At 49.7% G+C, this 24,320-nt stretch overlaps 6 protein-coding genes across 8 annotated transcripts; 4 read left to right on the plus strand and 2 right to left on the minus strand.

Annotated features, from left to right (window-relative positions):
- Nucleotides 1-177: 177 nt before the first annotated feature.
- LOC128269749 (cytochrome c oxidase subunit 4 isoform 1, mitochondrial) lies at nucleotides 178-1,526 on the plus strand. 2 transcript variants are annotated; one of them, XM_053007150.1, is made up of 3 exons: nucleotides 178-300; nucleotides 788-999; nucleotides 1,082-1,526. In XM_053007150.1, exons 2-3 carry the CDS (start codon nucleotides 793-795, stop codon nucleotides 1,406-1,408), a joined length of 534 nt encoding a protein of 177 aa, XP_052863110.1. In that variant the 5' UTR covers nucleotides 178-300; nucleotides 788-792; the 3' UTR covers nucleotides 1,409-1,526. The 2 variants fall into 2 exon arrangements, with proteins under 2 accessions (XP_052863110.1, XP_052863111.1); XM_053007151.1 differs by having other exon boundaries at nucleotides 263-347.
- Nucleotides 1,527-1,706: 180 nt separating this feature from the next.
- On the minus strand, nucleotides 1,707-5,251 carry LOC128275596 (protein shuttle craft). The gene is made up of 4 exons (XM_053014153.1): nucleotides 5,156-5,251; nucleotides 2,478-5,017; nucleotides 2,059-2,410; nucleotides 1,707-1,988 (listed from the first exon to the last, which is right to left on the minus strand). The coding sequence occupies exons 2-4, from the start codon at nucleotides 4,916-4,918 to the stop codon at nucleotides 1,860-1,862; spliced, it is 2,922 nt and encodes a 973-aa protein (XP_052870113.1). The 5' UTR covers nucleotides 4,919-5,017; nucleotides 5,156-5,251; the 3' UTR covers nucleotides 1,707-1,859.
- A 217-nt stretch (nucleotides 5,252-5,468) lies between these two features.
- On the plus strand, nucleotides 5,469-7,464 carry LOC128275498 (alkaline ceramidase). Of its 2 annotated transcripts, XM_053014018.1 has the most exons (5): nucleotides 5,469-5,727; nucleotides 5,799-5,933; nucleotides 6,241-6,497; nucleotides 6,564-6,701; nucleotides 6,776-7,464. In XM_053014018.1, the coding sequence occupies exons 2-5, from the start codon at nucleotides 5,838-5,840 to the stop codon at nucleotides 7,089-7,091; spliced, it is 807 nt and encodes a 268-aa protein (XP_052869978.1). In that variant the 5' UTR covers nucleotides 5,469-5,727; nucleotides 5,799-5,837; the 3' UTR covers nucleotides 7,092-7,464. The 2 variants fall into 2 exon arrangements, with proteins under 2 accessions (XP_052869978.1, XP_052869977.1); XM_053014017.1 differs by having other exon boundaries at nucleotides 5,469-5,933.
- Nucleotide 7,465: 1 nt separating this feature from the next.
- On the minus strand, nucleotides 7,466-8,335 carry LOC128275499 (6-pyruvoyl tetrahydrobiopterin synthase). Its single transcript, XM_053014021.1, has 2 exons — nucleotides 8,101-8,335; nucleotides 7,466-8,032 (listed from the first exon to the last, which is right to left on the minus strand). The coding sequence occupies exons 1-2, from the start codon at nucleotides 8,246-8,248 to the stop codon at nucleotides 7,647-7,649; spliced, it is 534 nt and encodes a 177-aa protein (XP_052869981.1). The 5' UTR covers nucleotides 8,249-8,335; the 3' UTR covers nucleotides 7,466-7,646.
- Nucleotides 8,336-8,521: 186 nt separating this feature from the next.
- LOC128272536 (uncharacterized) lies at nucleotides 8,522-9,361 on the plus strand. The gene is made up of 3 exons (XM_053010361.1): nucleotides 8,522-8,867; nucleotides 8,951-9,052; nucleotides 9,143-9,361. Exons 1-3 carry the CDS (start codon nucleotides 8,616-8,618, stop codon nucleotides 9,281-9,283), a joined length of 495 nt encoding a protein of 164 aa, XP_052866321.1. The 5' UTR covers nucleotides 8,522-8,615; the 3' UTR covers nucleotides 9,284-9,361.
- A 2,072-nt stretch (nucleotides 9,362-11,433) lies between these two features.
- On the plus strand, nucleotides 11,434-23,056 carry LOC128272242 (G1/S-specific cyclin-E). Its single transcript, XM_053010016.1, has 7 exons — nucleotides 11,434-11,465; nucleotides 12,920-13,004; nucleotides 20,653-21,244; nucleotides 21,542-21,729; nucleotides 21,830-22,302; nucleotides 22,484-22,715; nucleotides 22,802-23,056. The coding sequence occupies exons 1-7, from the start codon at nucleotides 11,449-11,451 to the stop codon at nucleotides 23,054-23,056; spliced, it is 1,842 nt and encodes a 613-aa protein (XP_052865976.1). The 5' UTR covers nucleotides 11,434-11,448.
- Nucleotides 23,057-24,320: the final 1,264 nt, after the last annotated feature.

Consider the following 24,320-nt stretch of genomic DNA (forward strand, 5'->3'; position numbering starts at 1 on the left):
ATGTTCAAAAAAACTCACAATGCCTTTACATCGTAACATTCCTTCCCTAATGCTCAGAAATATTTTTAGCCTCGGTCAACGGTCGATTTTCAAATTGTCGAATTCTTAAAGTTCATATAGAGACACTCTGGCAACACTGCGTGGATCGAGTTCAGCACCAGAGGGCGTTGTGCGTGAATTCTAACGGCCACTGACAGCTCGTGCAAAATCGGCGACCTCTCGGCCGAACAAAAATTCTAAACATTGACAGCAACACTTTACTCCTTTCGTATTCGATCTCTGTGCGTGAATTCACTGGAGGTGAGTCTGTGGTAGCAAGTGCAAATTGTTGAAACCGCTACGAAAAGGTCAATCATTTAGTTATCTTTCGCTGGACCGCACATTTCTCTCAAGCCCAGAAGGACGGGCGCCAATCGGCTTAGCAGTGTGATAGTCGGCCGGGGAATTGGAAGGGTTTTAGGGTTATGATGTCGTAATCGATTGCGGAGTGCTCACGAAAAAATGCACTATCAATTGCAACGCGCCCAGTATCTGCGGCCCGATGCCGGATTCTCCACGTATATTTTAACCGCAAAGGGCCTAAACAGGCATGCTTTGTTGGTGAGACTCCGTAAACAGCAGCGGCACTGGTTTCAATTACATAATGAAAATTTTCACTAGCGCTCCTCCACCCATCCTAGCAGTCATATGTTCCTCATATTTTGACAGTTCGTTGCATCGATCGATCTGTTTTGGGATGAGATTCAGGACACAATAAATTTAACGCTTGCTTCTCTCGCCGTTGCAGCTACGATGGCCAACGTGAACCTTGCGTCGGTGGTGCTGCGAAATGCCTTGCGCACGAAGGTGGGCACCCGCCAGGCCCACGACATGATTGCGCAGAAGATCGGCAAGCGGGAAGTTGTCGGCCACGGCTGGAACGGAATGGCGGTGTACGCCGATCGGGTCGACTATCCGATGCCAGCCATCCGCTTCAAGGAACCGACGCGTGACATTTTGGTAAGCTAGCGCTGCGGCCGGCTTCAACCGAGATCCTTTGTCTTAGATCACTATACACGTTCGTAATTCGCTCCGGTTCCAGGCGCTGCGTGAAAAGGAGAAGGGAGACTGGAAGAAGCTGTCCGTGCACGAAAAGAAAGCACTTTACCGTGCGTCCTTCTGCCAGACGTTCTCCGAAATGAAATACCCGACGGGCGAGTGGAAAATGTGCCTCGGTGCGATCCTCATCGTGTCCTCCATGAGCCTCGCGGGCATGCTGATGCTGAAGGCGTTCGTCTATGAGCCGATTCCGGAAACGTTCGACGAAGAGCACCAGAAGGCTCAGCTGAAGCGTATGCTGGACCTGAACGTGAACCCGATCCATGGTATTTCCTCCAAGTGGGATTACGACAACAACAAGTGGAAGTAAGTGTAACAGGCGGAGGGCGATGTCGCCATCGTTTTCGAGTAATTCCGACGTGATTGCAGACGGCTTAGGTTCCGTGCGCTTGTTGAGCAAATAATAAAATCAGTAAACCCCTATAGGACACACCGTATTTTTTACCGTCTTTTGTTCTACACGCTGATGACAATATAAGATGAAGAACTAATCATTTCGATTATTTTTCGGTTCGATTCGGTTCGGTTTCGATTCCAAACATCGAAACACAGAAAAAAAAACACTGAAATGGCCTCGTTTTCCGATCGGCACCATCGCCTCTCATGCTGTGCTGTTTGGTTTATTAAAAGAACACGGAAACAAAAAATGTAATGTTTTACGATTAAAATACGGCAAACCCTATCCTGCCTGTACCGACTTCCGGCAAAGACTTCGGCTGAACAAATGACGAACAGCCGCGAACATTCTATACGACAGTCCTTCATTTGCTGCCGCTACTGGTGGCGTTGTAGCCCGTCCTGCCCCAAGCGTTCAGATTCGGAACAATGATACGCCTTTGACCGTTCTCGCGCTGCAACACCTCCATCAGGCTCATGCTGGGGAGCCACGACTGAAACAGGAAATAAACAAACGAAACTAAGACCGACCGTTGCCGGGGGGGAAAACCCCAAATGTCCTACCGTGAATCGATCGGCAGTCGCGACGATGTTCCGGTTCGGTTCGGCATCGTACGCAACCGACTCTACGCCAAACATGTGGCACATCTCGTGCACCACGCGCCGCTTTTCGCGATTCATCACCGGAAACGAGTGCGAACGGGACTTTTGTTTGCTCTCCTTGGCCAGCTTCACCAACTCCGTCAGCTTCTCGTGTATCATCTGCACCAACGCCGAGTCCTTTTTGGCGTACGTGCGCAAAAACTCGCTATAGTTCGGTTGCAGTTTCGAAGGAATGTCCGGATTGCGAATCTGCAGTGCCATGGCCAGCCGACGGTTGCGCTCGAGCAGGCGACACTCTTCGTTACACTCCAGTCTGCAAGGGGACGAAAAAAGGACAGTTATTGTGGCCAATCACTGACGCCCGTCGATCGAAGACGTACGTTTTGTTGCTTTTCGGCCGCGTCGATCCCAAAATGTCGCTCAATTCGACCGAACCACCGCGCTGCATTTCCTGCACCGACGAGGCCAGCTGCACCGAAGCGATACGGCGAAATTCTTTGGAAAAATCGTGGCACGTGCGCTGCTGCTTCCGATTGCCACACTCGCACGTTACCTCCACCGATACGCGACAAAGAATTCGTTCCACCGGACAGTCACCCTCGTGACACGGAGCGTTGCACGGATGCCCGCAGCTCTCCCGTTCGATCGCACAGTTCTGCTTGCAAGCGACACCCTCCACCATGCACACGTCCTCGTGGCAAGGACGAATGCACTTGTGGCGTCCGCAGGCCAGCGGCCGTGCGCAAGGCATCCCGCAGCTAAACGATTCCTGATAGCAGGGAATGGTGCGCCGCTGTTCGTGCTTGCCGTAGCAATATTTGGCCGTCAGCACCACACACGGTGGACAGTCGCTTTCCGAGTGGCAGTTGTGCAGGGGCGCATGCTCACACGAGTGGCGCCGCGGGCAGGGACGATCGCAAGCCGGTTTCCGGGTGCCGCAGGCCACCGGCGGATAGATCACGTTCGCTCCGCACTCACACGTCAGCTCATCGAACGACACCCGGTGGCAGGGTTGGCAGTTGCCTTTGTGGCACGGTTTGTCGCAACGGTGCCGACCGCAGGACAGTGGCAACGAGCACGTCTTCGGACAAATGTGGTCGATGTCGATGCAGCACAGCTGGTTGCACTTGTGCTTGGCGCAGTTACGCCGCCGGACGCATCGCTTCTTGCACCGTGCGTCATCGGCACGCGTCGTCAGCTCCTTGCACTTCATCGGCTGATCCATATTGCCGCAGCGGCACTTGACCATGGTCGATTTTTTGCACACCGGACATTCGCCCGCGTGGCACTGCACCTCACAGCCGTGGTTTGCTCCGGGTGGCCCACATTTCAGCTTCCGACCGCAGATCCCCGTGCAGGTTGGGATCGGATCGAGACAGGACGTTCGGCTGCCCGGCTCGAGGGCCTCCCGTCCGCACGGGCAACTGAGGACACGCTCCGGAGCATCGGCACACGGGTCGCAGCTTCCCTCGTGGCACAGTCGCCGGCACTGGTGATTGCCGCAGCTGAGCGTTTTGGAACACGGTTCCTCACAACCATACCAGACGGTCAGCAAGTTCTCCTCCGTGCACGCCACCTTCCGCTCGTTCTTGCCACAGTGGCACCGGTGTTCGACTTGCTCCGGGCACCGTTCGCAGTCCTCCGGGTGGCAGTTCCGGGCGCATCTGTGAGCCCCACAGTTCAACGGCTTATCACACGGCGCACCACACACCAGGCCTTCCTTCAGGCTGCATTGCATGGATCTTTCCAACCGACCACAACCGCACCGCCGCTGCACCGTCGCCTGGCACGACGGGCATGGGCCCGGGTGGCACAGCAGCGTACAGGGATGACCGCAAAGCTCGCGCCTTCCGCAAACCTCACCGCACGAATGGGCCAAGTCGTTGTGATTATAGATCGGGTTTTTCTGCTTCCCGCAGAAACACAGGTACTCCCGGGGGACCACTTTCGACACGTTCTGGCACGCCGGACACCGCCAGCTCCCATCGTCTCCCTGGGAGCTCGTGGCCCAGCGCGTAATGCACCCGAGGTGAAGTATGTGGTAGCAGCTCCCGCACGACCAGACCGGTTTGGTTGGCTTCACAATTTCGCAGCATACCAGGCACTCGAGCCGATAGCACTCGATCTCTCGAATCAACTTCTCCCGCTGCGAACACTTTGACAGGGGCGTGAAGGTATCATCCGCCGCCGCCGCTTGCTTTGCTGTTGGCGGTGGCGCTGCCTGTGTCGGTCCGAAATTGGCCTCCCGATTCTGCGGAGTCATCCGCTGCTGACGGGCGCTGCTTTGGCGTGCCGGAACGGGGTTGCCTTCGTCATACTCGTCGTCTCCGAACGTCGCGTTGCCACCTCGCAAACGGCCACTCCCAGGCTGCGGTTGGTTCGGTCGCCATTTTCCACGCCCGACCGGCCGATCATCGCGCGTGTGCCAACCGTTTCGTGGCTTAAGGCTTTCATTCCGACGCGTACGGCCACTTCCGCCCGACAGCCGGTTCGAAGAGTAGTAATTGGAAGGCCCTGGAACTGGGGCACGCTCCTCGCCGGGCGGTGCACTCTGGCTCGAGGGACAGAAGTCACCACCATCGGTAGTGGGCTGGAGGGCTGGAGCTGGCCCCACATTTGGTTGGTGTTTGCGCGGAACAAATTCGGCTGCGGTCGGCATTAGGTTGGACGTTACACCACAATACTGATACGACGCTGGGTTCGGATACTGGACGGAGGACGATGGCTGAAAACACTGCAGCTGCACTCGGGCGTTAAACTGCGAGATGAACTCATCGAAGCTGCTGCCACCGTGGGCCGAATTGGCTTCGTTCGTGGCCATGGCGCTACGTGGTTCCTGCGAACCGCGAGGGCCCGCGGGCACCAAAATACCCTTCGGCCCGCGATTAGTGCTGTGCCCTTTCGTTGGTTAGTGCGGGGGCTACTTGAAAGATAGAAATGACACCAAATTACAATCGATGATGAAATGCAACATTTTCAGGTTAGCCTGAACGAATGGTGCTTACGAGGCAAGCAGCCATTTCCGAGACCGGTGTGCGCGTTCCGGCGATAAACTTACCACGAAAATGGACTGCCCAAACTATCGAGACGCAAATAAAATGAAAATTAAAGTTGAACTACACAAATCTGCTCTGAACGAACGACGAAATGCCTCACGAAAAGAAGGCTCGAAGAAAGAAAAGCACAAAAGAAGAAAGAAGAGAAGAAACAACAACTCTTCTCACTTGACAACTCACTTGAAGCGTTTCGCATTGCCATTCGACCCAACCCTGCTCAAAGGGCGAGCGTTATTACTTCTTAGCTCCTTCTTCAAACATTCTTCACCCTCATTCTTCGTGGTGTTGTTTTCCGCGGAAAAGTGTCTGAAACATTTGTTTTAAATTAGTAAAGCTATGAAAATCACTCAGAACTAAGAGTTGATCGATACCATTAGAAACATTTGTTTCATTTTCCGATACCTGTTCTGCTACGCACAACAGAATGTTCAGTTCAGTTTGTTCTCGATGACGTTTTAATGCAACAACCAAACACGAACAGCTGAGTTGAAGCGTGACCCAAAAATAACGCAAAAAGTGGGTAAACAAAGAACGATCGACATCGACTAATGGTCGGTCTCGTTTGCTGAAGAAGGTACAATTCGCGCAAATCCTTGAGCCAATGTGATTTTAAATTTCACAGTGTGTGTTGATGCATTTTTGCAGCTAGTCGCGTTTCTAAGTTAATTCGTCGTGCCTAGAACAATGACGTGGGAACACCTGGAACGGGGAAGCTCTCCTGTGGATTGGTGCGAAGGGAATTATCTCGTGTCCCCGGACATTGCGGAATTTGTGAATACGGTAAGAGCCCTGGTCCCGATGGTCCGAAAATTCCAGTGTACCAGAAATACCATATTGCCGCACGCCGCACACACGGAGCAATGTGGCCATCAGTGCGAGTAATTTTCCATTACATAATAATAATTAGCAGCGCACTGCACACACGCTCAGTGCGTACTGAAACCGGTAGTGATGGCGCGCCTGTTTTACCTGTTTGTCAGACAAATTATTACCTCGAGTCTGGCGATTATAATCACTGTTTGATGAACTTAATGCCGAACGCTTAATAAATGAGTTTTTCCACTTTATTCCAACACACTTTCCACAGATAAGCAACGTTTTGTTCCTGCTCGGGCCACCGTTTTTAATTTATCTGTTCAAAGATTACGGGAAGTTTATACAGCCCGCCATTCATCTCATTTGGGTGCTGTTGATCGTCGTTGGCCTATGCTCGGCTTACTTTCACGCCACGCTGAGCTTGCTGGGGCAGCTGCTGGATGAGGTGACGATTCTGTGGGTTTTTATGGCCACACTGAGCCTGTTCTGTCCCAGGCGTCACTTTCCGCGGATCTTCAAACGGTCAAGGTATTAGGGTCTTTGTTTTATTTTAAACATTTCCTATCCAACAACTCCTTCTTGATCGTTCCATAGAAAACGGTTCTGTGTATCAATGACGCTATTTTCTATCGCTGCCACTGCGCTTTCATTCTATCATCCGGCCATCAATGCGTTCGCGCTTATGTTTCTAGCCGTGCCGGCCACTTACCTGCTTTATAAGGAATTGAAAATGTAAGTATCCAGAGGGCTAAACACTAAACTACCCTCGATGGGCCTCTGTACCTCTCTGACTTTCCCGGTTTTAGTGTTCAGGATAAACGCGTGTATCGGCTCGGCGTGAGAAACACCACCATTTTGATGATCGCTATCGTTTGCTGGATCAACGATCGCATCTTCTGTGACACGTGGTCGTCGATGAACTTCCCCTATCTGCACGGCTTCTGGCACATACTGATCTTCATTTCGGCCTATCCGGCGTGTGTGCTGTTTGCGTACTTTTTCGTCAACGACGAATGCCCCGAAAGTCGCCCCACGCTGAAATATTGGCCACGGAATGATTTCGAGCTCGGCATTCCGTATGTCTCCATAAGCTACGGCAAAAAACGCGATGATGAAATTTAAAATGCAGATAACTGCAGCTACAGCGCTTCTCTATGCATGCCAAAAAAAACACAAAACCTTCATTGCCTGTCCACGACCGGTGGACATTGATAGCGGCAACGAAGGCTGTTATGAATCTCATCAAACTACTACAGCTCGTAAGTGTAAAGTAATTTCTTTTAGTCGCGAAAGGTTGTGAAGTATTTAAAAGGTTATTAAAAGTAAAAGAGTTTATTGAATTAGGCGTTTTAAGCTTGTTTAAAATCGGTTTGCACGAACCCAGCATTGAGGAGCAGTATAGATTTTAGCGCGCCATAACTCGTCAATGGGGCAAGATTTTTAAACGTCTAGGAATAAAACTAACAACAATAAAATAAAAACACATTTGGTTCCGATCGAAATCCTTTAATAGCAACTATGTAAAGTGAAAAATATCAAACACATACCTGTGTTCCCGCCATCGAACGGTGATAACCCGGTCGGTTACGCATGCAAATACTGATACAGCGATGAGGCTGTTTTTCGTTCGCATTTTTCGAGATTCAATTACATACAGCAACGACGACGGTCGTTGGGTTAGTTATCCGAATCGGAGCCAAGAGTGCACGACGTGTCACACGAGTTAGGAAAATGCTTCTTCGTCTCCGCCCGGTACACGGTCACCGAGGGCTGTCCAGCCACACACATTTCGCCACGATAGACCACCGAGTTCTTGTCCGTCTCGTAGATTTTCACCTCGGACAACAGTTCCGGCTTTGCCATCAGCAGCTTCAAACTGTCCCATATGAAGATGGCCACGTTTTCCGTCGTGCTGGGTAGATTCTTGAAGTATGCCACATCCTTGTCCAGGTTGCGGTGGTCCAATTTCTTCATGATCGCCTGTTCCATCGCCTTCTTCAGGTCGGTGATGTTCATTACCATACCCGTTTTGCTGTCCACCGGACCATAAACCGTGACTTCAACTGTAATTCGAGAACAGAACTGCGCCATTAGAAGCAAATAACAGGGCTAAACAGTGATCGCTTCTCACCGGTGTAGTTGTGTCCGTGACCATTGGGATTATTGCACTTGCCGTACACCTCTCGATTGGCCTCGTCGCTCAGGAAGGGGCTGTGTAGCCGGTGGCACGCACTGAAACATTCCTTGCGGGTCAGGTACATATGTGGCCGCGCAGTCATGTTTCTGGTCGATTGATTGAAACTAGCACAACAGTTTTCTTGGTGGTAACACTTTGATGGTCAAGGTAACAACAGAACAATCCACCTGTTGAGTATCAACGAAAAAAGTGAAACACTTTTATTCTACAGGGCTATGTCAACAAAAATGGCCTCGCAGCGTTCATCAACATTCCGATGTGATACGTTTACAACCCCCGGTTTGAATGCTTCCCGGCAAGCGTTTTTTCGACTGTTCATGTGTGTGTGAATGTTTTCTTATTTTCGTCCCGTATTTTGACAGCAGCCAAGCAGCAAAAGGTTTTTCGGTGCTAATTCGACACGGTTTTCTGGACTCTCCGAGAACCACCGGTTTGTATTTTGCTTAAAGATGGTGGCTTCTTCCGATACTGGAGGCGTGAAGCCGATGTCCATCACGGGCCGCATGGTCCGTGAGCGCGAGCGGCTTCTCGGGATGAGCGCGGAAGAACGTGCCTGGAGGGCGCAGTGGATGAAGGATCAAAAACTATCACCGAACGAACCGAAATACGTGCCGGAATATTGGAGGGAGCGATACAACCCGATCCGTCGTGCCTACCGTGCTCCGCTAGATCTCGTCCAGAAGTCTCTGACTCCGGTCATAGTAAGTTCTGCACAATCGGCTGCAGCGCGATAGACGATACGTTATGTAATGGTTTCTCACTGCGCCCGTTTTTCACGTTCTAGGGACTGGAATGGGCACACGCAATTCGCTTCTGGACCGGAAAAATAGCTATAAGCGCTTTCGCTATCCTTGCGACCACGTACTATTTCAAGTACAATCAGAACGTAAGTATCGTGCGGGGCGGCGTCAATGTTTACATTGGTCCGAGGGAAGGTCCGAGGGTGTCGCACTATTTATGCTTTTGTGCGTTGCAGGATTGGACCCGCAAGGGAGGCTGGCGAGTAATTCATTCTCGTGAAGCGGTAGTGCCAGGAGATCCAGGTTATCCGAATTTCCCGAAGCGCGAATCGCCTTCCGAGTACGCCGCCAGAGGATTCAAGCAGTCTCCGATCTAAGCAAACTGTTCGTTCGTTCATCAAATGGTTGGTCCATTCGTATCTGTGTAGATAATAAATCGAAATGAATGAAATATCCTTAAAGCTTATCGCTACCAATTCGATTGATCGATGAATTCGACTCTTCAGCGAAGCAGCCGAAGACGAACGAAGATCGGTAAAATCTATTACTTTCTCATTCTCATCTGCCGCATTGGAACTGAGCGTTCCCTATTAGTGCATTGATGGAAAATGTTAAAATATAATGTTTGATATTCTTAGTTTCCAAAAACATGAAAATTTCGAAAGCAAGTTTCCCATAATCTGGTAAACTTGTCAAACAAAAACAACAAAATTGATAACGTTACATTCATAACGCTTCGTAACGCTGTTCACTCATAAGTGAGGTTATAAAATCGAAGCGTTTCACAGCCAACCTTCCCCACCCTTTAGGAACGCCACAACAACAACCCGTTAACTCGGAATGTTTGTTGATTTTGACAGGGGAAAGCATGTTTGCTATGTTTTGACGTTTGCCGGTTTGCTTCGGGTTCCCTTCGTAAGACTTCGGGTCGAAAAACCAGAGAGCGCGCAAAGAAACAAGAGAGAAAAGATAAAAATTACAGAGTAGAGAGAAAACATCGATTATCTCGCTCTAGCGTCATGCTGTCCCGTTCGGCACTTGGTCAGTTTCGGTAAAGGAAAGTAAGGTTCAAAAGTCTAATCACGTAAATACAGAAACTAAAGAGTTGAACACAATGTCAGAAACTAATGTCAAATTTCATTTAAAAACATAAAACTCAAGCGGAATGGTTGCGTTTCGTTCGTTCGGATTTACTTTCGACGTACGAATATAGTAAATACCTAAGTACGCCGGTTCTGCTGTTCTGTCTTTGCGACGAAACGTGGTTCATCCTGCACAAACAGGATCAGACCAAGCGGCGCAGCATAAGAACGCGAAAGGCTGCAGAAACTCGCCACCGCTGGGCGGGAATTTGCCCCGTATAGGTTAACCGAAGGCCGTTAAGCTGTTCTTCGTGTGCATGTTGGCTTTGGCTGCGATGCATTTTCAGTTCGTAGGCTCAAAAAGTTTTGTAGTAATCAAACCCTTGTGCGGTGATTGATTCCGGAAACCTGAACCGGGAAAAGTGACCGTTGATCATCCCGTGTCCAGAGTCATCTACGTTGCGCGCGTGCTTCGCCTTTCGTGACCCCAGCGGCAGAGCCATTCGGGAAGTGCTGATCGAGTGTTTGCAGTAGGCAGGGTAAATAAGGGCCCCGGCAATCGGGTCGTGGTTCGATTAAATCTAGCAAGCACCGGCGGCGCCTGATCGCGGCTTATCGTCGCCCGGGCCCCGATGGATGGTGTGGTGGTGTGCAAGCGCCCTGTATGTGTCACAGTGACAGACGGTCGGCTGCACGACCGAAGTGAAGTATAAAAGTGCGCGAAAAATTCCGCCTTTTGCTGACGTTTGGACTAAAAGCCAAAGAAGAAGAACCGAAACGTCGAGTGAACAGAATAAAGGCTGCGACGAGCAGATCAGCAACCCACATTCTCGGCGCACTCGGCGCACTCAGCAGTGAACGGATCGGTCCTCTGTGAGTTAGCGGATTTAAGGCTGCCGAAACCAGCCAGCACCACCTTCTTCAGTAGCCCGGCGAACCTCACCGGCCCAGGCAGCTACGTGGCCTTCATCATCATCTTCAGTGTAGAGGGACGGGCTAGCTCCTGCATCGTGTGGCTTTGCAGACCTACCCCGATCACGGGATCACGACGGCGGTGACCGTTAGCGGATTGCCGGTCGGTGCTGCGTCTCGTAGGAGCAAAGAAGGGCCATATCGCCGCTCGTCCAAACTTTTTCCTGTCCGGCCATTCTTTCGACCGCTTTGACCAGGACAAAGTGCCGTTCCGAGAGCAGAGCGGGTTCGACAGCGGTTTGGGACTGACGGGAGACACGGGGTCCTCTTTTCCTGCGAGGACACGGACGGATTGCACGGACGGAGGCGGCCCCCATCCAGATAGGGCGATGTGCGATATCGAGGGGCGTGGACAGTAGTGAGCGAATGCGTAAGCTCTGATGTTCCAGTTGCCCGTCGTCGCGTAATCTAGCCAGTACACCACATCAAAGAAGCCTTTGGGAATACTGCACCACTTCAGGCACCCAGAGCAGACGCCTCCTCTGAAGATGGATGATAAAAATGGGTAAGTAAGTGTCTCCCGGCCAGAGGGACGGAATTGAGACACTCGGAATTAAAAGTGCAAATTTATTTCAAGAAGCCCGTGTGTGTGGTTGTGCGCGATTGCAAAAGCTTAGGGCGGTCGTCGGTGCGTTGTCTGTGAATGCCTTTCCGGAAGGATGGTTCCCCTCCGGAGCTGCCTTTTCAGTGCCATCGGCCGTTGCCAACTCAAGTCCCCCCCGATGATTACATTGTTGCGGGAATCTTCCTGTTTGCTTCTTCTAATAATTGTGAGCCTATCATTCAACTTTGTCCCCTGCGCTACCGCCTAGGCCTGCTGCGCGACGTTGCGGTGAGAGCGTTGGCATTCGCGCCGTGGTGTGCATTACTTTTCCGAGCTTTACGAATCTACCGTTCCGCATGTGTGTGTGCGTCTGGGCACTGCTAATGCTCTTTCGCGCTCACGTGCTTTTCTGGCTGTTGCTCTCTCGCTCGATCGCGCCTTGAACGGCTGTTGGGCCATTTAAAGGCACAGACGGTTCGGGCGCGCTGTGTACCTCTTGCCGACCCTCTGCTTCTTGAGCGGGGCATTTAAACCGCGCGTCACTCGCATGCGCGCGCTCCGTCAGCGTCTCGCGCTGCCTGTGTGGCTCTCGCTCTCGCTCTCGGTCTCACTCTCTCTTTCTGTCGCGCATTCTTCCGCATACGGTTGGTGACGACGACGGCAATGGCCTACTATGTTCTCCGCGCCGTAGAAAGGAAGAACACTTCGGCAAGAGGAAATTCGTCTGTTGGCGGGAAAGCTATCGCCCGACGAGAGCGGGAGAGAAAACATTCGCTCTCTCTCTCTCTCCGGGGTGTGCGCCTTAGAAATGCGAGACGTTCCCTGAAATCGCCCGGAAATCTGGCGGTAAAATCGCGCGCGCCGATGAGGTAATGGAAAATGGAACGAGATAAAAGAAAGTGCAAAAGGCGCGAAGGCGAGCGCGCGCGCGCCTATTTACACGTCAAGCTCTCTGCTTATGGCGGCGATGTCAAACAGCGGACGTCAAATGTCTGTGCTGAGCGCGCGCCCAGAAAAATCGGTCAGCTTTCATGGAACACGCACACACTCACAGGTGTCATTCTGCGATCGTCGACGATCGTTTTCCCGCCTACGCGGAATCGGCGTTCCGTGGGGCACTGGAAAGGTTGAGTCAGCTATTTGTTTTGGCGCCTGAGCGGCTTGTGGCGCGCGTTGGGTTTAACTTTGAGGGAGCGCAAGATCGGCTGGAATGGCCAAAGAAATGCCCAATGGAGGCGCCTGGTGCTTCTTAAACGAAGATACTGCCCCAGACAAAACTGGTTTTGGCACGCACGGTGCGAAGAACTGTTTGCTCAATAAAAGACTTATTGAAATGAAAGCTTTTTTAATATATTTTTTCTATGCAATTTCATTTCAATTACTCAAATATTGGTGTATATTTTTCATATTTTTAGTTCTGGAACATACAATACACAAGAAACAATAGTGAAAGTTCTTCGGCAAAATCGCAAACGTAAATACACATCGGATGATGTCGCGGTAAGTGTTGCTTTTGTTTCATAACTTCTATCCTAACTTTGAGTAACTGTAATTTTGTAGTATAAAAACTGTCCGTTTATTCTTCCACCTATTTTGTGTCAACGAAAAACATTGAAATGTAGTTTCTTTCCGAATTAATTTAGTTTCATTCAATATGTGTTATAATCACGGGAAAAAAGTCGATCGTTGCGGTCTTAAGATTCGTTTTACCAACAAAAAAACATACTTTGTCAAATTTACAAATAAAAATAGGCGGATTATGATTAATCCTTTTTTATTTCGATAGTTTTGGATAGTTTTTAAATTATACAGGGAGATCCATCACGATCCATACTATTTAAATGTTAAATAACTCTGCCATTTGAATGAACAAGATTTATTAGGGCAATAGAATGCCGTTTATTAACAATTGACTCAAAACACAATATAAATCAAATGATCGCCTAAACAAAAAGATCGGTAATAGACAACGTAATAGCAGCAGTATCCGCTGTGATGTTAGTTTTCAGTTCTTCAATGGTCTTCAGTTGGCTGACACAAACTTACTCTTTAAATCTTCTTCTTCTTCTATCTATATATATAAAAGAGTACCGCGTTATTGTTATCTTCTATCTTCTATCTTCTATATATATAAAATTCAAGTTCTGTCTGTATGTCTCAATGTAAACTCCGAAACTACTGGACCGATTGACTCGAAATTTGGTATACAGGGGTTTTAGGGGCCGGGGAGTGTCGTTATCATGGTTAGAAACCCCTCACCCCCCTCTTTCTTTGCCCTCCCATACAACTAACTGTTAAAAACATCAATTACTCCACAAGTTATGAATCGAATTTCATCAAAACTTGCACAATGGTTGCTGGTCACCTGAGAAACCATGTGACGAAATTTGGTCCTTGCAGGACGAGGGGAAGGGGGGGTCCCCATACAACCCCAATCCTTAAAATACGTCCTAGGGCAATATGGGTATCGTTTCTTAGGTTTTGGTGGTCTCTAAATCGATTGGTTTCACTTAAAAGCCTTTTCCTTCCTTCTTCCACCTATCACCACCCCTCATTCCATCCATCTTGAAGTAGTGTGATGTTGGGGGGAACTGCGTAGTTTGCGTTTAATTTTGAAAGAAGGTGAGAAAGAGAGGAAGAGAGAGAGGAGAGAGAGATGGGGGAGAGAAAGAAAGAGAGAGAGAGATAAAGAGATATGTAGAGAGAGAGAGAGAGAGAGAGATAGCAAAGGACTGCTACAGCCTTCTAGATTTCAATTAGGATCATATAATAGAAAAAGTACATTTCACACCTCCCGGGAGAGGGGCTCCCATACAAACATAACATAAAATTCAGCATAATTCGGGTTATTTTCGAACAAATCGAACCAAATTCTGCAGGTGGGAGTTTTTGGGAAGAGGAAATGTTCTGGTGAATTTTTGAAACCCTTCGCCACTTTACAAAGGGTGGCTCGCATACAAAATTAGGGTAAATTGCAGCAAAATTCGAAAAGTGTTCAAACAATTTGAGTCAAATTTAGCTGGTGCGAGTTTTGCCATGTATCAACGGGAAGCGGGAAGGAAAGCCAATCGGATACATCACCGGGAAGCCCTATCATTCGGAACAGAGTAACGGGAGGAGGAAAGGGAAACTGAACAAATACGTCACCGGGAAGCCCAATCGTCTGAAAAGTAGAAGTAACGGGAAATGCAAAGGGAAGCTGATCGGATTACGAAGTCCTTTGAAACGTCGGATAATCGAGAAATGAGGATGAAATGAGGCGTGGCAACGCGCGCCGGGATCAGCTAGTTCCCTTTATAACTCAAGAACGGCTGAACCGATTTGGCTGAAAATTGGTGTGGAGGTAGCTTAGATCCAAGGGCCCCAGATAGGATACTTCTTACAATCCGATCGCGTCACAATGAAGCCACAATACGCACAATGTGTTTTTTTTCATATACTGCAACGGGACAGACAGAGCGAGCTACAGAAAACAATTGTTGGCTTCTCTTTCTCACTAATGCAGCGTTCCCCCACCCCCCTTTCCCCATTTTAATCGTAGGGAAGCATTCCCCAGTAAGTATTTACTTAAAAATAGTGAAATTGTACCGTACCGTGTTTTGTTTGGGAAAAAATGTGAAGATTCGTGTCAATTCCAGCAATCCTGATCTTCAGGTGAATAAGGAGATACCAGCTAACAATTAGGAATGCCAGCGCCAAATCGTGAACTGAATGACGTATATAATCGAGATGTTTGGCGCATGTTGCGAGATGTTTTGGAGGGGCAATGATTTTACTGTCCTGAAATTTCCGCCAAACACTGCCAGTAATTCCAAGATCAGCTGACGAAATGAAGTGCTTCTCTTCTTATTGGACAACGACCGCTGAACGGTTTTAGCCTGCACCAACCAGCGACAATGTTAATCTCTGATACTCTTTCTAAACGTTCGTTTTTACGGGCCGGGTTGTTAGTCCCGCGCCAACCCCCCTGGAACGCCGGAATCGGGAATCGAACCCATGGCCAGCTGCGATACAGGGACGAGCGTTACCGACTGCTCCTATCACCGGGGGCCCATTGCCTCTGGGGCGAAACAGAGTTCGCCGGGCCTGCTAGTAGCCCCATAGAAAGAAGCCAGAAAAAATATGGCAACAATATGGTTGTCCAAATAGAATGATCATTTTCAATGAGCAGCGCTGCAATTTCAGCCCGCTGTTTTACCGTAAATTGATCCACGACAAAAATGGCATAGACTGACGTTTCAAAATCTTCTTCATTTGTCTAAATCGACTGACAAATAGCGGAGTTATTTAATATTAGCTGTTCCCGGCGCGCGTCGCTGTGCCTCATTTCATCCTTATTTCTCGATTGGTAGGCGTTTCAGAGACTTCTTGGCAACGTATCCGATCCTTCCCTTTTCAATTCCCGTTACTCCTACTTTTCAGACGATCGGGCTTCCAGGTGACGTATTCGTTCAGTTTCCCTTCCCACCTTGCGTTACTCCTACGTTTCCCGGTGACGTATCCGATCGGCTTCCCGTTTTCGCTTCCCTGACGATCGGCTTCCCTTCCCAGATATAGACCGAATGGGCCAATGCAATCGATTAACCAAGGGGTTCGCCCGTAGATCACCCAGCTCGCTGCACCGAATAATCGGATCCGATGCAGAAGCGGTCAGTTCGAACCTTGTCAGTGCATCAACTAGAGTGAAAAACTTTAAATTGGCGCTTAATACGGCTGCTCGTTCCAATAATAATAAAAATCGCCTAACCAGCTACAAAATTGTGATATTTCCAATATGCTTCATGGCACCTTCACATGCTAATCATCCTAGGAAATGTAAACATAAATCGGTAAACCCTTGATAAGGGGACGAATTGCCTACTGATTGCTGCCCTATCAGCTGCGCGTATTGCTTTGCCACCCCTGCGCTCGGTCCCTAACACCTGTCGTGTGTTTTTGAACGCGGGGGTGTTTGAGTTCCTTAAAGGGTTAGGCAAATCGTTTTTGCACGGCAGAGAGGAGCCCACAGCAGTATTTGTTTGGTTAACATATGCACATTGCTCTTGATTATTGATTGCCAATCGTGGATTATTATTACACTCCATTAGGCACCCCTCTGTTTGGGTCATTTTAGCCGTTGGAAGTATCTATGTTCCACCCGCTCTGATCGTGATGAAATTTGTTTCTTTTAAAGCATTACAGAATTGACACTCCCTAATGGGGCCAATTGAATGGCCGCACTCCCGTGATATTTCGCTATCCGTCCTCCTAACCACACACGCCAGCATGGTTAGAAAGCATCGATCATTAAATCTGCGTCTCCGTCAAGGGACACTTAAAACCGATTTGTATCCGGTACAGTGATTTTTCGAAGCTGCGCCTAACAGAGTTTTCGAACTTGACTTCCTGCCCTCTGACACCGTTTCGTATTCGGTTTCATTATGGCGGTGGTACGTTCAGTTTCGGGAACGACCTTCTAGCCCACGGGGACAGGCAAACAGAACCTTCGAACCGGAGCAGCTTCTTTCCATCCTTTTCGAAGCCCTATGACGGCGTCACTTACTTAAAGCGCGCACAACTTGATCGTTTCCCTTCCACAACTACCCAAAACCAATCCCTGATCCTGTTTGTTGTGCTGGCCCGAGCGCTGGTATGCGTTCATGTTTGCCATCGAGTTTTGAGAGAAATCTGGTTTTGCTCCGTATCCAGCTTTGACTTGTTTGTCCTTATTTTTCCCCGTAAACCTCTAAAGCGCGGTTCCTTACTTGGTTTCCTTTACGGCAAACTCCCCGTTTCAAGATAGCATGTTCTGAGCATAACGGACACAACCCAAGTTCTGGCGTACAGTTTTTCCATCCTTTAGATCGTTTTTTGTTAAATCTTTACGCGGGGAAGAACGCGTGCGTTTGTAGCAATTGACATCTTTCGGCCACTCAAAGCCCGTGCTAAACGCGGGAAAATCAGCTGCTGTCTGCGCGGAACAGACAGAACCAGAACGAGAGAGAGCGCGCCAGAACCGGCCGTGGAAGTGAGGCAGATAGTGGCGACAGTGCGCTCCGTGTGTTTACATCATGAGCCCCGAGCGCCACGAGTGCGCGCGTAGCACCAGCTTTTGGCGCCAACTACTCTTTGACAGATCGCTCACAAAAAGGGGAAAGTATAGCACCAGGAAGATCCTCTCCTGTCTACATGTAGTATGTTGAGATATTTGATTCCGCAATTGAAGACCCACCATGGACAGGAGCGTTTCTTTGATAAGCGTAGGGGATAATATTGTCTTCTGCTGGTCATTATGCTCGAGAGACACAAGAGACAATTCGTAACGCAAAACAGTCACGTTCGAGTGATTGCACCCTGTCCACAACATGTGTCTGTGCTCTGTTGGGAAGGAGGCCAGGGCCAGGGCCAGGGCCAGGGTCCGGTGGCCACTACTTCCGGATAACAGTGAAGGTAAAAGGTGCACAGGAGTTACGCGGCACTGGGCACCGGGCGTCGCGATCGCTTGGTTTCGTTTCACGCAAGTGACCCGCGCCCGGCGCGCGCGCGCGCTAATGTCATTATCCTCATTCCTTCATTAATTTTTTATGTAAAGGGGTCGATGAATTTCTCGGTCTCGGTTCTCCGGCGGGGGGTTTGACGTGTTTTTTTTCCTGTCACATTCTATTCGCCTTGAGAGGCGCGTGCGTTCCGCTGCTGGTTGTTCTCCGATCTACTTGTCCCACGGTGTTGTATGTTAAACTCCCCAATCCTGTTTTTATTTAATTTCCACTTCCCGCCCAGGCGTGTGTGTGTGTGCGGCCGGTGGCACGCTCTTGAGACTGGAGGAATTTGGCGGCATGCGTACGATCATCATTCGCCTCTTCATGCTTCTTTTGCTTTTCCTTACAGCGCTAATGCTACATTACGTTTCATATTATTCCCGAAGCAATTTCGTGGTCGAAAGAAAGATGAACAAAAGCTGATAACGGAATAAAAAGAAATAAATATACATGATCGAAAGAGCAAAAGTTGGCGAGGTGGCTAGCTAGCTAGGAGGGAAGAAGCGCGCCCGTAGAGGGCATAGAGCAAACGATCACCATTCGCCGCTGATGAGAAAAAGGCTCTCCATCTCCATCTCCGTCTTTGGCCATCTTCGCGAAGCTAGGTTTAAACCAAAGGCGGCGGCCGAACGATCTGTTTGCCTTCCCAACTTTACCGCCAATGTGTGTCTCTCCGGTCCAAGGCGTTGTTGGGCGCGCTTCTTATCGGGCTCGAAGATGGTGTGGCCATCGCCCCCGGCATTGCGATGCCACAAAATTGCGCCAAACATGTGCTCGCTCTAGGCTTTCGCCTGTATCCGGTCACATAAAATTGGTTATAAAAGTTAACAACGCTCTGTTCCCAGCGCTCAGATTGAAGCAAACAAGTCTTTTCGTTCTCGTCCTCCTGGCCAGCGAAAATGCTTCGCAGAAGTTCACCAGGATGTGTGGAATGTCAACATTAAAAGGCTAACCTTTTCAAGAGGCCACCACACATTCACTGGGAAAGCATCGCATCGAAGATGGATGGATACTTTATCTGGGGTTGCTTTCCCGAAAGTTCTTTGGGTTCGTTCCGTGTGTGTGTTGGTAAGGATGACCAAAGTCCCCGGCCCAGGGGATATAGGATCTATAGAACGTAAAGAGTCATACCGCCGCGTCCATCGAGGGACTCTAGGCTACGGGGCGAGCCTCTAGGCAGGAGACTAGGTGAAGAACAAGACACGAAAGTGAAGAGATGAAACGAAGTGAAACGGAAAACGCACACGAGAAAGGATCACCGGAAACTTGAGTTCTCAGGCAGACCGTGAAGGGGGCTGCGGTGCTAGAGAGGGGTGCAGCGCTGGAATATACGGGCGCGCAGTTGAGCATAACCGGCCGGCACCTAGGCTTGCATGTGTGCGTCATTCCTGGTGCGCCCAGGAAAGGGAATGGAAAAACGCAAACGGTTGTCCCTTTGCGCGCCCGTCGCAGCATAGCGAAGCATAAAACGGGCGAGGGTCTGCCTGCCTGCCTGCTGCAGCAGGGCAGGATAAGGCCGAGAGGGTAAACGGAGGAACTTTCCATCGTTTCCTGCGCTGCCTGCGGTGCTATGGGCTTGTGAAGCGTAGCCGTTCCCGCCAAAAAGCCTACGACGCTCTGTACGGGCCCGCGCCAATATTGACCAGCGCGAGAGAGCTACGGATCGCGTGTACAAGGGGCACGGCAGGAACTATCGGAATGCTCAAATCAGAAGAACATGTGGTGCTGCTGCATATGCTAATTACTTGGAGGGTAGCCAAAAGCCTACGACGCTCTGTACGGGCCCGCGCCAATATTGACCAGCGCGAGAGAGCTACGGATCGCGTGTACAAGGGGCACGGCAGGAACTATCGGAATGCTCAAATCAGAAGAACATGTGGTGCTGCTGCATATGCTAATTACTTGGAGGGTTACATAAATTAACAGGAAAACACAATCGTGTCCCAGTCGGAGAAGGGACACTTTTCCAGAACTAGAATAATGGTTGCATTTCTCCGAAAAATAGCGCTGCACGCTGGAACTTGCTCAATTGCTTCCTTATTCATCCCTCCGATGCTCGATTGCTGCCTCCGTTAACGTACTTTTCCCCCTTTCTCCCCCTTAAGCCGAGCATGGAATCGAAGGCCATCTTCTTCCTTCGAAGGCATCGACTCCTGCAGAACATCTGCCAAGGACTCGAATTAAAGTCCCTTTAAATATTAATGATGTATGCAGCGGAGGGCCGATCCGAACGGCAGTGTGCAGACGAGAGGTCCTTTTCTTTTGTGCTTTGCAATCCGCCGAGGAGGCGCCGTTCGAGAGTGTTTGTAGCAAACGCCGTAAAACAGCAGATGGAAAACGGTCCAAATTCCGTTACAGCCATTAGCAGCAGCGCAGCGCGTCGTTCCCTGTGTGCCTAGGAGCGCCTTCGGGACGAATTCAGTTCAGTATGATTAAGGGAGGCATTTTTTAAAGAGACGACAGGCATCAAAGATCCGATGCATTGATTGGTGATTGGGGTCTCGCCCCTTCTCGGGCCACCGTTCTTTTTTACTGCCGTATTTACCTGGAAGGACATCATCTTGAAAGGAGTGAAATTTTCTCACCATTAATAGGACACTTTTTCCTTTGCATTCTTTTTTCACTCACAGGAAGCCAATGATCAATGCCAACCGTCAGCGAAGCGATGCAGCACCACCAGCGGTCGAGGTCGGCGTTTGCCGGTGGTCACATCCTCCGCGCCGTCCATGCCGAGTCTTTCGTCCTCCGCCAGCACTGCGGCAAGCGGTGGTGGCAACAGTAGTAACGGTGGCTTCAGTGACTTTGGCTCCGACACGCAGAGCTCGTCGGAGTGTTTCCCCACAGTTCCCGACTTCGATCTGTTCCAGCTACTCTGTCCTGGCTCGGTAAACAGCAGCGTCCTGAGTCCACCGTGCGATACCACCCTGGTTGGCGGCGGCGGCGGCGGCGGCGGCGATGTCGCCCCGGAATGGCTCGCAAAGGAAGCCCGGAACTCCGTGTCTCCGGATGAAAACCTTAGACCGAACCAGTCCGAAGGTGGACCGGGTGGAAAAGCGACACAAATCGGGGCCGCCTCCTGCTATCTAACGCCATCCTACAAGCGCTCCTGCCCGATGCCCCGCCTGTCTTGGGCCGATTCAACCGCAGTGTGGAAGCTGATGTGCCGAAAGGACGATTTGTCGTGGCTCGATCGGGAACCGAATATGTTCGACAAACATCCAAGTGAGTACCGGCGCGGGGGGTACGGCTGGGAAAAACACAACAAAGAAGTTCCAAATCTCACGGTCAAACTCACGGCTCTGCCGAAGAACGATCGCTACCTGTTCCCGAAATCCCAAAAAAACCGTTTTTGAATGGGTGCGCATGGGAAAGTACCTGCTTCAATGCGTCCGATGATCCGACGCGAGTTGAGATACGTGAAGAAGGCCAGCAAAAGGAACTGTGTTCTATAAATCATTTACACCTATGTCACAATCTAGGGCTCTTTCTCACTACCGCGCTCTTTCTCTCTCTGCGTAGGTATGGTGCCCCGAATGCGGTCGATCCTGTTGGACTGGCTAAGTGAGGTGTGTGAAGTGTACAAAATGCACCGTGAGACCTACTACCTAGCGCTGGACTTTATCGACCGGTATCTGAGCCGCAAAACCGAGCAAAAGAAGACCCACCTTCAGTTGCTGGGCATCACGGCATTGTTCGTTGCGGCCAAAGTAAGTACTCGCCTTCCGTCGGGTTTTGCTACGGATAATCTGCGTGCGGCGGTCGCTTTGGATAGTTTGAACAAAAGCCCCCTCTGCTTTCTTCCCACAGGTGGAAGAGATCTATCCGCCAAAGCTCGCCGAGTTTGCCTACGTCACGGACGGTGCGTGCACAGAGGAAGATATTTTAAACGAAGAGCTAGTGTTGCTTAGCGTACTGGACTGGAACATCAACCCGATCACGGTGGTCGGCTGGCTGGGACTGTACATGCAAATCCACGTAGGCACCCGAGAGCGGGAGAGTCAGCTGAACTATGTTCGCGTGGGAACTGCCACCAAAGGCCAACTGTCGTCACCATCGCCGCAGCAGCGTCCCCGGCCGGGGGACGAAGTGTCCACGCCTAGCAAATGTAACGTAACAAGCACTACAATCGAGACTGATGATGCCTTCGCGTATCCGCAGTTTTCCGGCATGCAATTCGCGCACACGGCACAGCTGCTCGATCTTTGCGTGCTGGATGTCGGTATGGCGCGGTTTAGGTACTCTGTACTGGCTGCAGCCGCCCTTAGTCACACATACGATAGGTAAGTGCGAGGGTTTGGGTATACATAAAGTCTGATTATTCAATGCGAATTGTTTCCCTCTTTGCTTACTTGTGGATGAAGTAAGTATTCCTGTGCGCTCCGATTGTTGACAGAGTCCAGACAGAGGACCCAAAGTTTCGCTGATCAAGAAATTAATAATTTTGCACTTTTACTTCCACAGAAAAACAGCAACAACTGTATCCGGGCTGAGTTGGGAAGAGATTGCGCCGTGCGCCGAGTGGATGGAGCCGTTCTTCCAGGTCATCTGCGAGCAGAATGCCGCCAGCCCGCTCACCTTCCTTGAATCCAACGAACCATTCAAGTACAGCCACGGATTGAAGCACTTCTGCCCTAAGTTAGTTAGCGACAATTCACACATCATCCAAACGCATACAACCTCAATCGGCATGTTGGTAAGTAACGTGTTTCGGCTTCGGCCCTATGCTTAAACCGCCCTCTCTGAACGTATTGTTTCGCATCGCTCCAAATCGAAAAACAGGAACTGACCATGATCAAAACAGAAGAGCTGGAATCCGCAAGGCGAGTGGTGCAACAGGAAGCGTCACCAGCACCGGCGATCGGTATCACGCCGGAGGACGGCTTTCTGACTCCACCGGCATCGCACCGAAAGTCCTTGGAAGTCCCCAATGGCCCTCCATATGACAATCCGCCGCAGGCTACCGTGCTACAGGACTCCCAGCTGTATCCAGTGCCGGGACACGGGGTCATTGTTGCGCAGTTAGTGCTTAAGTAAGTTAGCTCTTTCCAATTGCCATAAATTATTACCCCCTTACCGCGTTACAATGCCAAACTCAATTCTGCACGCGCCGCGTTACGTAGAAAGGACAGAAAAAGTGGGCCACTTTTTGATTTTCCGAAGGAGTTTATCACTACATCAAAGCTTGTTGCCGAAAATGGTCAGTGTCACCGAAGTTTCACACTTGCCGAGGGCAATCAAGCAATAAAATCCAGAATACCTAAATACAACTACCAAACAGTGAACAACTGCCATTACAAGAGCGACTGGGCACCACCAAACATGGCCAGCTCTTTCCCTTCCTCTTCATCAGAGCGTCCCGATCCCACTAACGATCTTAATCCAATTCGCTTCTCCCAGTAATACGATAACATTCTCGCGTCGCTTGCTTATAATATTCTAACTCCGACGAAACCAATCGCATCCCCTTGCTCCCCTTATCCATAGATTACTTTTTCGATCTCCACTGCAACTTACACTGCCAATCGACCTTTGACTCGCATATGTACAAAATTATCATAGCTAATTGGCATTCAATACATGTGTGCTAAAAAGATGCCACGAATAATCAGAAAAACCCGTACAGGGACATACTTGCAGTGCAGGATGCATTACTACATTATTACATAAAAAAAGCTTACTGATTCCCCTGACTGACTGTTGATAGAGCAAGCAGTAACGCTCTTCGCTGTCACGCAGCCGACCATGGTTTCGATTCCCGATACCGGCGTGACAGGGGGGTTGCTGCGGGGCTAACAACCCCACCCGTAAAAATGAACTGTTACAGAAAGTATCCAGAGATTAACATTGTCTCTGGTGCCAGGCTCTAAGATCGCCCAGAGGTCGTAACGCCAAATGAGAAGAACTTACCGATTCAGTACGACGTGAAGTTCAAAACCAACCCTGAAAACAAATAATTCCCATGAATCCAATGAATGACATTGAAACACGTTGAATCACGTGTTTCAATGTCTAACGTAAACGAGCTCCGAAAATGTAATACAAGCACATTAATACAGATCTCATACAATGAATGCTATTACTACTAAGGCAAACCACAAACCAACAAAACGGAAGCAACAAAAACTGGCGGTTAAAAGATGTAGGATGTGGATTTAAAGGACTACAAATGAATATAATTTGGAAACATATGCAATTAACATGTTACATTTAATTCTTGTGATATTCGACTTGACAGTGTTCAATGTGCGAAACGGAAACGTGAATAATGAAACAAATAAACTCAATCACTCTATTAGCT

This window comes from Anopheles cruzii, chromosome 3, assembly GCF_943734635.1.
Source record: "Anopheles cruzii chromosome 3, idAnoCruzAS_RS32_06, whole genome shotgun sequence".
Lineage (NCBI taxonomy): Eukaryota > Metazoa > Arthropoda > Insecta > Diptera > Culicidae > Anopheles > Anopheles cruzii.

Bases quoted from the DNA above. Each gene is read 5' to 3' on its own strand.
- LOC128275498 (XM_053014017.1), top strand. From the start codon at position 5,838: ATGACGTGGGAACACCTGGAACGGGGAAGCTCTCCTGTGGATTGGTGC. The intron at 5,934-6,240 runs GTAAGAGCCCTG...CACTTTCCACAG, and splicing joins TTGCGGAATTTGTGAATACG to ATAAGCAACGTTTTGTTCCT. The intron at 6,498-6,563 runs GTATTAGGGTCT...ATCGTTCCATAG, and splicing joins CGGATCTTCAAACGGTCAAG to AAAACGGTTCTGTGTATCAA.
- LOC128272536 (XM_053010361.1), top strand. From the start codon at position 8,616: ATGGTGGCTTCTTCCGATACTGGAGGCGTGAAGCCGATGTCCATCACG. The intron at 8,868-8,950 runs GTAAGTTCTGCA...TTCACGTTCTAG, and splicing joins AGTCTCTGACTCCGGTCATA to GGACTGGAATGGGCACACGC. The intron at 9,053-9,142 runs GTAAGTATCGTG...TGTGCGTTGCAG, and splicing joins ATTTCAAGTACAATCAGAAC to GATTGGACCCGCAAGGGAGG.
- LOC128275596 (XM_053014153.1), bottom strand. From the start codon at position 4,918: ATGGCCACGAACGAAGCCAATTCGGCCCACGGTGGCAGCAGCTTCGAT. The intron at 2,411-2,477 runs GTACGTCTTCGA...GTCCCCTTGCAG, and splicing joins CGGCCGAAAAGCAACAAAAC to ACTGGAGTGTAACGAAGAGT. The intron at 1,989-2,058 runs GTAGGACATTTG...TTCCTGTTTCAG, and splicing joins CGACTGCCGATCGATTCACG to TCGTGGCTCCCCAGCATGAG.
- LOC128272242 (XM_053010016.1), top strand. The intron at 21,245-21,541 runs GTGAGTACCGGC...CTCTCTGCGTAG, and splicing joins TATGTTCGACAAACATCCAA to GTATGGTGCCCCGAATGCGG. The intron at 22,716-22,801 runs GTAAGTAACGTG...ATCGAAAAACAG, and splicing joins CAACCTCAATCGGCATGTTG to GAACTGACCATGATCAAAAC.
- LOC128275499 (XM_053014021.1), bottom strand. From the start codon at position 8,248: ATGACTGCGCGGCCACATATGTACCTGACCCGCAAGGAATGTTTCAGT. The intron at 8,033-8,100 runs GTGAGAAGCGAT...CTCGAATTACAG, and splicing joins TCACGGACACAACTACACCG to TTGAAGTCACGGTTTATGGT.
- LOC128269749 (XM_053007150.1), top strand. From the start codon at position 793: ATGGCCAACGTGAACCTTGCGTCGGTGGTGCTGCGAAATGCCTTGCGC. The intron at 1,000-1,081 runs GTAAGCTAGCGC...CTCCGGTTCCAG, and splicing joins AACCGACGCGTGACATTTTG to GCGCTGCGTGAAAAGGAGAA.